Source organism: Anser anser (assembly GCF_964211835.1).
Source record: "Anser anser genome assembly, chromosome: 6".
Lineage (NCBI taxonomy): Eukaryota > Metazoa > Chordata > Aves > Anseriformes > Anatidae > Anser > Anser anser.
The window spans coordinates 37,043,652-37,060,052 of NC_139726.1; the positions used below are offsets into that span (position 1 = coordinate 37,043,652).

Consider the following 16,401-nt stretch of genomic DNA (forward strand, 5'->3'; position numbering starts at 1 on the left):
TTCCAGTGCAGTATGGGAGGAGCTTTAGTTCCATTCAAATGAGCAAAAAAACATGCTCTTCATTCCACTTGATTTTTATAATCAAATAACAGAGTAACAACTGTACAGGTATCTTCTAAATTGTGAGATTCTGTTCAGATGCCCATATGTGCCTTTATATTTAGAATTTGCTTTGCAAATTGCTTTCCTAAAATGGGAATTATTGATGAAATGGAAGTTGGTGCAGCCACGGAAGGCACTATGTCTGGGGGGGCTTACCTCTTCATTCCATAGAGAAAGAGATAATTTACCAGGCCGGAGATTGTTTTTTTTTTTAAGTACATAAAAATCAAAAACACCTCGAGCATAAAAGCCCTCAGTGCAGGGCCAGCAATTATCCTCGCACACAGTTTTAAAGTTGATTCAATTATGCACCAGCGCTTGCCAGTGGAAAGACTGACAAGACAGTGAGATTTTAGTGAGTCTTGATTTTCATGCACATCATTTGGATCATGTGGTACTTACTGTTGATGGCAAGGTGTGCACACCTGATGAGATGGAAACACTAGCAGCAAATAAGAAGGTAGACAAAATTCTCATATGTTAAATAAATAAATAAAAATTGCAAATTGAGGCTTTTTTGACCTCATATGCGGCTTAACACCAATTCACACTGACACGTCGGGTTTTGAAGGTTAAACACTGTTCTTCTGTCTCTCTGTACCTTGATTTTAAGTTGGCTGTTCTGTATGGGAGAAGCCTTTTCCTTGTCATTGTGCTGTCTGCATCGGGCTGTCTCTTTTGTTCACTATCTAAACCTTTTAGGCTCGAAGGGAATTGAAACGCTTGAAGGAAGAGGCTAGGCGTAAGCATGCTGTTGCAGTCATTTGGGCTTACTGGCTTGGACTGAAGGTACTTTCTTAAACACTCCCTTCTGTCTACATGAACTCAATACAGCGTGGCACCTTACTAACACTTAATAAATGAGCAGGAGTGGGGAATCTCTAGTAAGGATGATTTTACACAAAATTCTGTTGCTTGCTTTTGTCACGGACTTTAGAGCAGAATATGAAAGCTGAATGTGCCTCGTTTAATGCAATATTTAGGTGCTAGGGTTTTTTTGTCATATCAGGAATTTCAGTTTTCATGTGCAAGGCAAATGTCAGATTAAAGGGACTCTATCATGGCTGCTGACTTAAAAACCTGACCTATGTTGGCAAAGGTCCTATCTGGAAAGATTACAAGTATGTATTTTCTTATTATGACCTCTGCTTGTTTGAATGGGAGGCAGGGCGGAGCTGCCTGACTCGTGTTAGAGCCCAGTGCCCAGCATCAGGGCACAGTGCCCAGCTGATGGCAACGTGCTGGCGCTTCCATCGAGCCTTCGGAGGGCATGGCACTGCATGCAGATAACCATGGCTGGTGGCAGCTGCCAGTTCCCAGAAAAGCTACGATGCTCAATGGGCTCTGGTTTTCTGTCCCTTGCTTTCAGGGACTGGTTGGCAAAAGAAAACACATTTGTAATCTGGAAAAATGTAGTTCTGCTCTGTGAATAGACTATGAAAATGGCAACTTGGGATGTTTTTAGGTCTGTACCCATGTGATTTAAGTGATACAGTTGTGCTCATAGTTCTTCAAATGTGGTTTTATGGATACAGTCCAGAAGAACTGCAGAAATCCAAATCAGTTTTGTCTGGCTTGGGTGCCACTTTGGCTGACAGGGATGCTGGAGACTACAAAAGGATGAAAGGGAACAACTTGATAATAAAAAGTCCAGCTCCCATATTCTGATACTTACTCTCACAAGGATGAAAGGGGGTAAATACTTACGAAATGTATATGATCATATATAACATAGGCATGCTATGCATATAAAAATTACATTACAATATATACATGGAAAGCAGAGCTGGAAATACAAAGGAGCCATTTTAAGAAGTCATTCTGCAGATCAGAATCATGCTTTAGGTACTACTGCCAACGTGGGTCTGTTTTTATGATTTTAAAACAAGAATATGTCCCTCCTGAGAACTCAGAGGCTGTTGTATATCAAACAGCAGCATTTAAATGAAAACTGATGAATCCAAAACCTTTAAGGCACATTACAGCTGGAACATGTTTCTGCCCGTCTGTGGTGTGGTTTTCCAAAGTATTTTCAAAGTAGTGTAAGTGGCACTTCTGCCTCACCTGAAACATGCAGATTTTTCTGATCAGGATCCCAGTCTGCAGTTCCAGTTCACCACTGTTACCACAGGCAATTCTCATCTGTCTGATGGCAAAGAATTTTCACCCAAAACATATGGAGGTGAAGATTTAAAGTCAGTACAAGTGGTTGAGATTAAGCCAGTAATTCTTGTCCCTTTTTTGGGTTATATGATAAGTAGATTTTAATAGCATTCATGGTGCTGTCCAGAGGTAGGCTTTGCTGGAAGTGCTTGCATTTCTCAGTGCTTTCTCCACAGCCTCCCTGCAGCACAAATGGACTCTGTAGGTGCGCTTTAACCCCCTTGCTCCAAATTAATTTGCACACCTTGCAGCTCAGGAAGGAGAACGTAAAGCGTGGTCATTAAGGAAAGACTGTGAGAACATGTTGAGATTTGGGATCGTTGCAGCTCGAGTAGCTTTGGGTGTGCTAATTTCTGTCACTGGATAATAAATATGGTGTATATAACAATTATAGAGCATTAAACTTTACAGAAAATCATTGAATAAGAACTAATAATTTTTCTTATGAAGCGAGAAGGGCAAAATTATGTGCATTATTTGCACAGAATGAAGACAGATGAACACTGTCAGTTTTGTTGATGCATCTTACCATCTTACTGTGCAATTAAGCAAAAGCCCTTTTTTTTTTTTTTTTTTTTACACCAGACTGGTGACAGATTCTTGCTTTCAAAATGCTGGCTTTTCTTAAAATGCATCACACTCAGTATGGGGTAGAAGATATGGTAGGATAAGCCAAATGAGCTTTTCCTTTTCTTACAAGCTGACATGTTTTTTTCCTATATGGATTTCACTTTATTTTTTGGTTACAGTGAATTCAGCAGCACATAGCAAGTTAGCTAAAAACCACTAAATTTGCTCTGGGGTGAATTATGCGAAGCCACGATGTTTTCCCTGGTTTTTGCTCAAAATTTGTAGCAGGTGTGTTCCAGGCTGTGCCAAAGTTTGAGGAAGGTTGGTGGATGTTTCAGCTAACTTGACATGAGCCTGGGCTTCCCATGGAACTCCAGAGCAGTTGTGCTCTCTTTCAGATGGTGTTTGGGGTTTTCTTAAGAGAGGAATTTAGATGCTGTGCTAATTAATGCTAAGAGAAATAAAAAGGGCAAAAGCAATAGTCTGAAAGATTACATTTAGAAGGATACATAAAACAGTAGTATCACCTGTAAAAGTGCTCCTCAATGATTACTTTTTTGATTTTTGAATAAATTTTAGTAGCAAATATCAAGCTTGCTGACATTAAGCAACCTGTGTGTTAATTCTCTGCTCTTAACACCAAAATGATATTTTATTTTTGGAATGAAGACTGATTGTGCAAGAAGACTTTTTCATATATGTCTTCTCTGAAAAAAAGTCCTGTTTTTATTATAGTAAACTTTATGTTGTAAGAATTTTAAAGGAGAAAAATCATAAAGAAACAGTTCATCAGTTAACTACGTAATTAACGTGAGTTCGGTATCACTTCAGACACAATACGATATGTACCACCAGTGGTACCTTGCTTTTTTCAGTCCAGCTTTTTGCAAAAGCCCATGAAAACAGATTCAGAATTCTACGAATTCAACAGTATTGGAATATCTTGCCTTTTCAAAGGAAAATGTATAAAGTTCTCTGTCAGTGTGCAGTTGACTGTACTGAGGTAATCTGAGGTAATTTTCTGAACTCTTGGTCCACGGTCTGGTTCATATGTTTGAAGTGTACCCAGTTACTGCTCTTATTTATGGGAACACTTTGCATGTTCTTATGCTTTCTTAGTATTTTCTGCCATAAAGATTTATAAGAGTACCAGAGAAAACACATTCATTCTTCGTATTCACTTTGAGGGGTTTGTTTAACTTTTCAGGTCCGTAGAGAGTACAGGAAATTCTTCAGAGCCAATGCTGGAAGAAAAATTTATGAATTCACCCTTCAGAGACTTGTATGTATATATCTGTAGAAAGTGTATTTACATTATCTGTGCTTAATTTGTTTTGTTTTGTTTTGTTTTTTTTGTTTTCTTGTAAAGATAACAGCTGTTTTGTGGCCTTGATAGTCTTTGTAAGGAAATGTCCATTTTCCAAATGGAAAATTAATAACAATGTTCTGATGTTGTAAATAAAGGATAATAGTGTTTTGAAGGTGTGGGAGTAGCACTAACTAAGCATTTGTCACACACTTAGGATATCTGAATTTGCATTTTTCGGTATGCCTAGCTCTTTTAAATCTATGGTCAGGTTTAATAAAGCTGAGAGCTGCAGTTTTGTAACTGTGGTTTTAATCACACAGCATCTGCTTTGCTGTGTTTATTTCAGTACCTCTGGTATTTGAACATTAATAAAACATCTTGCTTCAATTTTATCACAGATGCAGAAATACTTCTTGGAAATGAAGAATAAGATGCCTTCTTTATCGCCAATAGATAAAAACTGGCCAGCGAGACCTTACCTTTTCTTGGATTCAACTCACAAGGAACTAAAGAGGATTTTCCATTTGTGGAGGGTAGGGCACATTCTGGTCCAGTCTATACAGAAAGTTATCACATGATTTTCAGTAGATTGTTTCCTTCCTGAAGAGCCTATTTTTAGGAAGCATTTCTTCCCATTCCAAACAGGATGACTGTATTTCTTTGGAAGATCATTGCCTTTGGCCTGCAAGGGGTATAACTATCCTGTCTATTTCTTTTTGGGGCTAGAGACAGGATTGCTTCCTGCCATCAGCTTTTAACTTGATATTAAAGCCACATGCCTGCTGCGTGTTAATTGGTAGCTTATAGTACTTGCGTCCATGGCCAGGTCTGGGAGTAGCTCTCGGCCCAACATTGGAAGTACTTAGTGGAATTTTTTACTTAGGAGCTGTGGTCAGCTGTAATTTGTTTTGGATCTTCGTATGGAGGGAATGGTGAGAATCAGTGTAAGTGCTGATCGGACATTTTACTGAGCTTGTGGGCTATTTTTTCTTTGAATTGTCAAGAAGTGTTTTCATTTTTGAGCTGCAAATTCATCCTCTCAGCTATGTTTTGTTCTTTATGGCTGCTTACGCAAACTTACCCAAGTGTGGAACTTGTGTGTTTCGTTGAACCTTTCTAGCACTGTATTCAGACCAGTTTTGCTTAAATGAGATCTTTTAGACATTGTGTTTTGGTGTAATTCAGAAGTACGTAGAACGGGTGAGGAGGAGAACACCTCCATGGCTTGTTAATACTTTAGAGTGGCATGTAGGGTCGAGCTGAGTCATCTCAGAAGCATACAAAGAATGTGTATCTTGAGCAATAAACAAACATTAGGCTGTGGTGCTGCTGCTTCAAATCAGAACTGGGAGGATAATTTTTGGTTTGTTTTAACATACCATATTTTGTAGTGTAAGAAGTACAGAGACCAGTTCACCGATCAACAGAAGCTTATATATGAAGAAAAACTGGAAGCAAGTGAACTTTTCAAGGACAAGAAGGCTTTATATCCAGCCAGGTAATTACCTACTCTGCTGCTTTCAGTGTAAGATAAGTTCAATATCCTTACATAGATTAGGAAGCTATGCAAGATTTTGCTTTTTTATCTTAGGCAGGAAAGTGCATTTCCTAGTTTAACAATTCTTAACACCTGGGAATATTTTACTGTAGGCACTGCTGAACACTTGTGGGTCCATCATTTGCCTTACTGACTTCAGTTTGCCTCTAAATGAGATTTTGTTGCAGGCTTCTTATCCTGTGTTACTGAGCACTTCTGTCCCCAAACCATGATGTTTTGTTGTTCTAACCTCTTATGACCTGTTTGCGTAGTGAAATTTTGGAGGACTTGTAGAAGGGAATAACTCTTGTCCTTTTCCCTAGTTTCCATCATGCTGGTTCCTGCAACTCTAAATTCAGAGCAAACTGAAAGGCTGTAAGTGACAATGACACTCCCAGATGAGGCATGCCAGGGATTGCTCTCATCTTCAAAATTAGTACATTCAGTGTAATGCTCTAATGTGAAGTCTGGGTAATTTAAGTTACATACATTGGCAAATATAATTTTTTTTTAAAGGAAGATTTTTTTTTAAGTGCTCGTTTATTTCCATTTCAAAAATTCTTTTTTTAGTTAGAGACTTTTAAAAATGTGAAACATCTCTACAAGTAAGTTTTTTGATTTCTCAGATTATTGAGTTCCTAGAACCTGACAAATTCTGGTCATTGCTATCTGTGGAGCTAATATTGCTTACAGAAGTGCAGTAGTAGCTGATTTTATTTAAGCAATGCATGCATTTTTTGTATTCAGTAAAACTGGCGAAATAGAGATCTAATGTCTTTGAAAGAAGTTAAGTTGATTTTTTAAGTGAATATGAACTGAGAAACTATTTTTCTTAAAAACAACGGCTTCGTCCATCTCAGGAGACATTTATTTTATATACCAGGGTTTGAACGCTGAGCAGGAACAAGGCATTGTTAAACAAGACAGGACCAGGATCTGGCAACAGTTGATGGGGCCATTTCCATGCATGGAAAAGCACTGCTTGGGTGTTTGTGCATTTTATTGGTTTGGTTTTGTTTCATTTTTTACTGAGACATTTCCTCTTTTCCTGTGATGCGCTCTGTCTATGTTTCTGTTTCTTCCCTTCAGCAGATCACTTACTTAATGGCTGTATATGTCAGCTTGTGATTTGCTCCTTACTTGCTTTGTGATCTCTTTTTATGCTGTTGGGAAAAGAGAAAGATGCTGCCCCTGAATTTCTCCAGGAGCAAGCCGTTTTATTTGAGTCGGTATACATCTGATCAGTGCAGAGCTCTGTGCGCAGGAAGGAACTTTGTCTCCCTGGTGAGGTAATTTGGACACGTGGAAAAGACCAAGGCTGAACAATGCAATATTATACAGCATATAGCTGAGCGATTTCTATCCAAAACATTCTTAAGTGGTAAATGTGGTAGAAAGCAACTGTTAATTTGTCCCGCTTTTAGCTTGTAAATCCCTGTCATTTGATCAGGGACAAAATCCGGAGGGAACTGATGGTTTTGGTGACTATGGTTTCATAATGCTAATTAATAAAAACAAAAGCAAAAGAGCTGCAACTTAGTGGAAAGTTAGAATGCACTCCCCTCGCTGATTTAGAAACATTTTCATCTCTTTTTCCCTTGTAACCTGTTTTCAGAGCTGATTAGCTCCTGTTGTGTTTTTGGTTTTTTGTTTAATGGGTGGAGGAAATTATTGTATAAAGTTTCTGATTAGTTAGTTTGATAATGATTTGAAGAATGTGGCTAATTTTCTGCATGTAATATAATTATTTAAGAACAGAGAGGGACTTCTGGTGATTACTAAAATACCAGTGCCCTTCCTTTTCTCTTCCTGTGTGCTGGAGACACAATTAGAAAGGTAGTGGTCTTGTACATAACACAGTGGTTCCTTTTGGGCTCTTGTCTTGGCAAAGTACTTTGTAATTGGAGTGTAACTTAATCAAAGTGATCAGTTAAAGTGACTTCTAAACAAAACAAGCAGAGACTGATAGGGAAGCTGTTGCTATACAGCCCTAAGGTAACAATGGGGTGAGTTGCAAGTACAGGGAGTCTGGGTGAAGACCTACTATGCACTTAACAAGCAGCAGCAAATCTTCAAGGCAAATTCTTGTCTCTCTGAAATATTGCACAGAAACAGAGCTGCTTTTCTTTCTGAAGGTGGATTTCCTCTGTTTTCACAAACGGTGACTGTTACCGGGTGATTTTACATCAAAATTGATTGCTTGCACAAGGAGGTACATGTGCCTGATATCCATAACAATTTGAGCCATTTAATTGGAAAACGTTTCCAGAGCAGGAACAGAAATATCCTATTACTGCCTTCAGAGCTGAGTTTCTCTTTCTTCACTAGTACTGTGCTGCTAGTATGTAAAAGAGACCATGTCTAAAATGCATACCGTTTTGTACCCTTCTCTCCTTTCATGGGGATAACGTGCTGGGGAATACATCCACGCTACTCTGTACGACTTCCCAAGTGGATTCCAACAGATGTGTTATGCCTGCATGGCACAGATTTAATGCTAACAGTGCTGCGCTGAATACCCCAAGTGTACCAACCTGGTACCAACCCCAGGTGTCTTGGGGCAGAGCTGCAGTTTCCAGCTCTACAGCAGGAGCAAGGACAAATTACATTGCATAAACAAACACCACGATAAGAGTCTTGTTTGCGTTCAGTGGTGTATTGCTCTAATTACTCTGTTACACAAGAGCATATCATTTCGCCTTGCTGCTGTATAAAATAGACACAAATTATGAGCAGAGGTTTCTGGGTTGTTTGGGTCTGGGTCTTCTGTTAAAAATGAAGCAGCAAATGACTTTCCTTGGCAGGAGGTGTAACCAAGATTAAGGAAGCTTCCGTCAGCGTAGAGTTGTTGAAAGTGGCATTTGGTACACCTCCTGACTCCACAAAGCCTGGAACAGTGCCTGTTTTTTTGTGAGATTCATTCTGTGGTTTTTGCTCGGTAGTGTTGGGCAGCCGTTTCAAGGGGCTTACCTGGAGATCAGCAAGAACCCCAAGTACAAAAAACTTAAGGATGCTGTGGATGAGAAGATCATTATTGCTGAAGTTGTGAATAAGATCAACAGAGCTAACGGGAAGGTAAGAAAATGGCATTGCTTTATCCAGAAGGGTAGATTTTTTATATCAAGCCTGGAAACGTTGGATTTATGTAAATTTGTGGTTCTAAACACCCATTGTAAATTTACATAAAGATTTCTAAAATCTTGTTTGGGTTTGTATTTTTCAGTGACTTTTCCAAGCAAAAGTGGCATCTCATCAACTGGTAACAGGCTGCATTGATTCACAACTAAATGCACTCTTTGTACTAAACTTAGATCATTTGTTTGCCAACTGAAGAAAATAAATACTTAGAAAATATTGTTCTTGTTCAAACATTTGGAAACCTTAACGTATGTCTTTCAAGTTCCTGATTATCACGTGTAATTATGTTTTTAAATTGTGAGTGGCATACTTTGCTAGCTGTGCCTGCCTTCTGATTGATATTAAAAGCTTTTTTGAATTAGGAAGCAAGTTTCTTGTATCATTTAACTAAAGCTGTTAAATGCGGGGTACTTTTTTTTATTCTTTTCTGCCAACACAGAACTTGGTTTGCATTTAAATTATACTTATTAAAACAGAAAGCATTATCCTCCCTTAGTAAATGTAATTGTTGTCACCATATCTGTCTAAACATTGCTATTAGTAGATCTCAACTTCTTAGATGTATATGTCATTTATGCATTTTTAGGAGAGAAATCAGGTTGTCTGCTGTTGATGCCAAATGAATTTTTCGGTTTGGAAGGAATTAATTAAGTGAAGACAATATCATTCTTATACTTGCACAGGCTATGTGTCTCAAAGTTTAAAAAACAAAACAAAAGAAAAAATGCAATAATAATAATAATAATAATGAGCTATGGTTCTATGTGCTTTAGACAGCCACATCTTAATTATAATGGCTAAGATTTTTTTCTTTAAAATTTTATGGGAGAAGAAGCTATATAATTCTATATCATTATATTTTAGAATAGATTTACACCAAACATAAGTTGTGCTATTTGGAATTTCAATTTTAAATACATTTTTCATAGAATCGTAATATTTTGGATTGAAAGGGACTTTGATGGTCATTTAATAAGGATTCATTTCTTACATGTTCAAAAGGTTGTTTGTGTAGATAAAGCTTTCATTTCAAATACAGGTTTCTTACTATTTTCCAATATTAATTTAAGAACACATATCCATGCTTTAGAAATATTTGTAGCTTGAAAACATGAATGTACATCCTCCTAAAGAATAATGCTGATAGATAAAGGGAGGATAACATAACATTGAAAAAATACCTATGTAATTTGTTGTGACACGGTTTAGGTGAATAACAGTAAATATGTGAGGCTTAGTCCTGAAATGGCTGTCACTGAAAAGGAATGCTGGTTTTCCTGGGGATTGGTAGAGCATGAGAAATGAGGTTATCCTGATTTGCATAGTTTCTGACTTTCAGTTTCTGGATTTTATAACTGTAAGCTAGTAATTAAAGAAACTGTTTATATCTAAGCATATGTGCCAAAATGAGCTAAGCTCATATAGAGCTCAATCTATAATTAGACACAAATAAATTCGACCTAATTTTAACCGATTTGAAGCTTTTACTGAACATCAAATGTTCATATTTACATATGTGGGCCAAGCTTATTAACTCTGTGAACTATTTGTAGTCTTAGTAGGTGCTCAGTAAAGCCCAATTCTCTCTTTGTGTAGGTAATAGTTTGCAATGTTGTATTTTCTCAGGCTACATCCAGGATTTTCTTATTAACCAAAAATAATGTTCTCCTTGCGGATCAGAAGTCTGGGAATATCAAGTCAGAAGTTCCACTGGGAGATGTTACCAAAGTGTCCATGAGCTCCCAAAATGATGGCTTCTTTGCAGTGCACCTCAAGGAGGTTGGTTACAACTTTATATTACAATAATGTGACTGTTTGGCATGCAACAATATCCAAATGGCTTGTTGTCTTGTAGCATTCGGACAAAGTGGTAAACTTGTAGGTTTAGAGCATTGGTTTTAACTTTACCACATCTGCAAAAAACTTTCATTTAAAACTGTTGGAGCCAAATGAGAACAGTTGCTGCATTCGGAATGATAAACAGTTATAACATCCTGAATGATAATTTACTTGTGAACATCAGAGTTCATTTTTCACTGTAGCCTCTTCAGGATTAGCGTTTTCCATTAGTAAAATGAGCCTTTAATCTGCTTCTTATACCTTGTGACAGTGTTTTCCTTTCTAGCTCCTTGTATAATTCTTTCCGATACTCTGGTAGAATATTTCTCTCCCTTTTTTGTGATTCCAATAAATCCATGTTATGGCACAGCTCATTTGGTTACTCAGTTCCGAAGAACTTAGTTTGGTGCTATATTTACTTTGCTGCACTGTCAGCATTGCTCTGTTAAAATCATTATGCTGGCATTTGTGTTCTGGCTTAACTGGATTTGAAGAATGCTATATATAGTGTCTTTTCATACTGACCACCTTCATCCAAATGTTGTGGTGTTAATTGGTTTCTGTTCCCTTCTGAAAAAGAAATACAAGTTCATAGCGGCATGGCCAAAAGAGGGAGACAGAAACACCACAATGTAGGACAGGTGGTGACCTTCCTTTTGGCTCAGGAAGGGGGGTTATTAATTCTCAAGTTTTATACTTTATTTAAGAGTCAATTGTATTTTGAGCCTGATAACTGCACTGCATCCCTGTTTAATTTACAAGACAGAAGACTAATAACTACTTTCCTTCCTGTTGCAGGGTTCAGGAGCAGCTGTTAAAGGGGATTTTCTGTTGAGCAGTGATCACCTTATTGAAATGGCCACTAAACTTTACCGCACTACTCTCAGCCAAACCAAGCAGAAGCTCAACATTGAGATTTCTGATGAGTATGTTTCTTGTTTGCTTAAAAGCGCATTTCCTTCAATGCAATGTGCTGAAAAGTCGAGTATCTAATGTTAAACAAAACACTACTGTGTAACTAATGCTTCTTTTCTCTTGACAGAGTACTTGTATATCCAATATTCAATGAGTACTCATTTCTAGTATTCCTTTTGGCTTTTATTCCCTCAAAAATCATTAGAGAAAATGTCCTTTTCTTAACGTAGTTTCAAATAGAGCTGTGAAGCAGAAATACTGCATGAGATACAGTTAAAAGACAATACATTTGAAGAAATCCTTTCATGTGTGAGCTGAAAACTTCACATGTTCCCCTCAGATGTTTATCAGTTAGGCAGAGTGGACACCAGGTGTCAAGTTCCAGTGAAAACAACAAAAGCAGAGTGAAAAGCACCTCACTAAATGCATGTCTATAAAGCTCTACCTTTTTTTTTTTTTTTGTGATGGTGAAAAATATATTCTTAAAATTCCTGCTTATGGTGCTTCAGCCACCAGTTGTTGGTGTTTTGTTATTGTGGTTTTTGTTTGTTTGTTTCATAGTTTGGTTCAGTTTCATATTTCAGCCTTAAGTAAGGACTGAATTTGCAGTGTTTGCAATCATGGAATAAAAATATTTCTGTGTGAATTCATGAAGTCTGTTGAATAGGGCTCCATCACTTAGTCCACTGTTTTTATGTGTTCAGTTTGTTGTGCGAAGTACCCCCTGATTTCAGTAGTGTTGATTTGGTGGATTTATTCACTTTGAATAAAGAACAACATTTGGAAGCCTTTAATGTTAGTGAAGTAAAGTTTTTGCAGGCAAAAATTGAACCTTTTATCTGGCTGCACAGCACTGATTGTATTCTAGAGTCCTGATGGTGATTACAGTTTGTATCTGTTCAGATTTGAGGGTTTATATAAAGGCTGATTTTGCTATTTCCTTGAAAATTACATCTGCCATTTTCCTTTGTTCCATCCATTGCCAGATGTGATTTAGTTCGTTTTTGCTGAAGTGTGTGTTTTTTAGCCTCTAGAAGAGTTGTGGCTGTCCCCATTAAGTTTCTAGTTTAGTGATTGCTACAGAAGAATAAAGTGCTGAAACAAAATTTAAGCATGCATTGCACTTGTCTGGCCTGCCAGCCTGCCTTATGTCTGGCCAACAGCCTGCTTTCTGGGAGCCTTGCATTTTGGGATGTGTTTTTGTTTCTTGCTTTGGAGACTAAAACCATTCAAGCGTGTATTGCTCTTGAGTTTATCCAGACTAAATAATTTTAAGTTTTGTTTGCTTCTTTTTGAGCAGCCCCATCTCTGTTCATGGTGAAGCTTTAACTCTCGTCTCCATGCCAGAGTTTAGATACAGGCATGACCAGGAACTGAGGAGAAAATTTGACCTCATTTTGACTACTGTACACTACTTTTTGGGAAGAGAAGTTCTAAAAGTAAAAATGCTTTTGATCCAGGACTATGTCTAGTCAGAGAAATACTATAGATATATATTATATCGGAGCAATGGCCCAGGAGCAGGGCCAGCTCTACTCCAAAGACATTTTGCCTGCCTATGTTGCCAGCACACTCATAGGCAAGGCTTGAAGACATAGGAAAGGTCTAGGAAAACGCAGTGTCGGTGACAGGAGATGATGGCTCTGAGACCAGCTCACGTTTTCCAGATGCCTGCCTGGCGGGGAGCGCTGAACAAGTTAATCTGGGAGCGCCTGAGCTGTTCAGCAGGAAAGCGGGGCTGCAGGGCGGCGCGGCACGGCACAGCACAGCCACTTCCTCCCCTGAGCAATGCCGTCAGCTTGATTTGTGGTTTCCGGCTGGAGGATGAATTCTTTGAAGTTTTTGGCCTCTGCTGGAAGACTTTTTAAGGATGCTAAAAGGGAAAATCTGCTGGGTTACAAAGGACTTTTTAGGTCAGCAACTGCTGCATGTGAGCCAAAAGGCAGCACTGCCCTGTTTATTGCTTTTAATCTTGCTGTCCAGATCAGTGAGAAGTTTGATGCTCTGTATGAGCATGGTTTTTGTTTTTTTTTTTTAAAGCGATTCTTCAAATTCATTGAAATTTCTCATCCAGTATAAAATGGTCAAATCCAGATTAATTTACCTTTAACTGTGAGAAGTATCTAAATCTCGAGATTGCTGAGGAGGAAATGAAGTTTCCTAATTGCTGAGCAGGGAGCTGTAAAGGCTAACTAAGTATTAGAAATAAGAGAGTTGTTAAAATGCTAGATATGCTAAGTAAGTGCAATCCAGAAGACAATGACTTGGAGTTTATTTTGCAGCACATTTCTGATGTGCCAGCAGGAAGGCACTCTGTGGACCTGCAAGTCTCAGCTATAAAATAGATTTAACAGTATTTTCCCTGTCTGCTGAGATATTCAGAGACACTTACATACTATAAGTTCACTCCTGGCCTAAGGATTCAACATTCACCCCGATTTCTGCTGAGCTTTTGAAATGCTGCTCAGACAGAGCAATCGTCCTCCTCAACTGAGTGTATGTGGGTTTTGTATCAACGTAAGCCCTCTCTTTATGAGTTGTGGCTTCAGCTGCCCTCTGCTGAACTTTTTCTAAGTCACAGGGGTAATGGTGTTGGAGGGAATTGATAGATGTCTGGCATTTACTCAAGGTAACTTGAGTACTAGTACATTTATATATTAGTTTATCCACTTTTAAGTGGGAGAAAAGCTTATTTCCCTGACAAAGAATGTGTTGGTATGACTAATTTCTGTATGGTATGGTAAGAAAGTAAATTTCTCTATGGACAAGAAATAGTATCAGTATTGTTGCTTTGCTGGTTTTATATATATTATTTTATGAAAAGAAAACCCAACAACCATGTTTAATGTTTTTCTTTGACTACTAGTCTGCAGAATCTGGTTTTAAAAGATACTTAGCTCACTGATGCATTGTAGATGGTTGAAAACAGAGTACAAATAAATGACCAAAAATACTGTTAATGATGCTTTCAGCTTTCTCTCTAATTTTATTACATTGTTTATAAACTATTCCTGGAGAAGCAGGATCAGGTGTCTTTTTGTAGTTATAGCAGTGAAAGGAAGAAAGGCCTTCAAAAAGACTTCATCTGATCATGCATTTTTCCTCCTTTAACTAACATCCATCTTATTCCCTCCCCTAGGTTTCTGGTCCAGTTCAGACAGGACAAAGTGTGTGTGAAGTTCATACAAGGCAGCCAGAAAAATGGCAACATCCCAACTTGCAAACGAAAAAACAATCGGCTTCTTGAAGTGGCTGTCCCGTAACTGCAGCTGGTGCCTCTCCCTTTCATGGACTTGTTTCTTTGTAATAGTGCAATTTTAGTTTGGTTTTGCTGGTTTTACCCCTTTCTAGAGCTGTTGATGGCTAATAGCTTTGGAAACCCTTGGCAAAACATTTGATCAGTTGACTTCTTAACCTTTTCCTTTGTGCCATAGTTTTAACCTTCAACATGCAGATTTTTACCCAGTGGGGCATTTTTACCAGTTCGCAAGTTTTCTGGCATACATGAATCATTCTCTTTGTTTAGTGGCCATATTTTACTGCAGCATATCATAAACCCACATATTAATGGTAAATTACTCATATTCCTTAGTCTAGAGATCCACTTAACAGAAACTATATGTGACCTTGATGCTTAGTGACAACTTGTGCCCTGTGTCTTTTTATGCCAGCCTACCTGCTCTGGTGCTCTGACGCGCTCCTCCTTTGCTGGAGAGACTGGCAGAGCTGAGACTGAGACACTAACCATTGTAGTTAATTTTAGGACGTACGTAACTTGATCCTTTAGTAAATACAGCACGGGAACACCTAATTCTGCAAAACAGAAGGAACATATGATTGTACAAGCAGTTGTATGGATAAATTTTTAATTAAAAAAATGTGGAAATTTTGAAACGGGATTTTTAATTGGGTCAGATATTTTTAATAACTTTATAAAGTAGAAATAAGAATAAATTTAAAGAAGCTTATTTCATTCACAAAAGATATACAGTTTAAAGCATATTTTCTGTTCTGCTTTTTTCTTTAAATTATCAGTTAAGATTAGAGCCTGAAAAATGCAGTAGTATTCATAACACAAGTAACTGCTAGTTATTTAAACCGTTAGTTATCAAGCGAAGGGTTTGAGCCTTTCTTTTAGATATTGGCATGTACAATGTGCAATAAAACATACATGACATTTTGTGAAAAATTATTTATAATACATTTTTGTGTGCAAGAGAGAGGATTGGTGCAGCCTGCACAGACAGCGTAGGGGTTGAAATAGATTTGTGTTGTTAATTTGCAGTTTTTTAGAGTGTACACTACAGTTGTCAATTTGGGAAGAACACTTCAAATTAAAAATTCCTGAATTTGGGGGTCTGTATATAAATTGGTATTATGGTAATAAAACTGTTTTAATTCTGTGCTGTTTGGTACTCCTATGTTATAACCATATTTTTGTACTCCAAACTATTTTATATAACTCGTGTGCCTGATGTAAATGTGTGCACAGAAAATACAATCCAAGAGCTGCATTATAAACTTTCAGTGTAACTGATTGCACTTAATCTTTTATAAACCAGAAGCATTAGTTGAAATCCGTAAGAGGAGCTGCATTTTTAAGATAGAAGTAACTACTCACGTGAAGGGGTTGCTGAATGTGTTTGTTTTGTTGATGCAAGGACAGCTGAGAAACCATTGTGTTTTTGCAGTCTGATATAGGACAGATGAAGACCCTGGGTACTTGATGTGCAGTGCTGGAAGTCCAAGCATAAATAAAGAAAAGATAAAGAAAAGTCCAGAGTCTCGTTACTCTTCCGGTGGTGAAGTTATGTAGTACTAATGCCTG

At 37.8% G+C, this 16,401-nt stretch overlaps 1 protein-coding gene across 5 annotated transcripts in view; it reads left to right on the forward strand.

Moving 5' to 3' along the window:
- The window catches only part of MYO1B (myosin IB), a 179,283-nt gene extending 162,935 nt beyond the window's left edge, over positions 1-16,348 (forward strand). For 3 of the 5 annotated variants that reach the window (XM_083842874.1, XM_083842875.1, XM_083842876.1), the window contains 8 exons: positions 805-891; positions 4,043-4,117; positions 4,543-4,677; positions 5,536-5,642; positions 8,624-8,756; positions 10,446-10,598; positions 11,457-11,584; positions 14,713-16,348. In XM_083842874.1, the coding sequence (XP_083699000.1) occupies positions 805-891; positions 4,043-4,117; positions 4,543-4,677; positions 5,536-5,642; positions 8,624-8,756; positions 10,446-10,598; positions 11,457-11,584; positions 14,713-14,836 (942 nt within the window). In that variant the 3' untranslated portion in view covers positions 14,837-16,348. Of the gene's footprint in view, positions 1-804; positions 892-4,042; positions 4,118-4,542; positions 4,678-5,535; positions 5,643-8,623; positions 8,757-8,904; positions 9,652-10,445; positions 10,599-11,456; positions 11,585-14,712 lie in introns of those variants that run through there. The other 2 variants (XM_083842877.1, XM_083842878.1) reach the window with 2 other exon arrangements.
- The last annotated feature ends 53 nt before the right edge of the window (positions 16,349-16,401 follow it).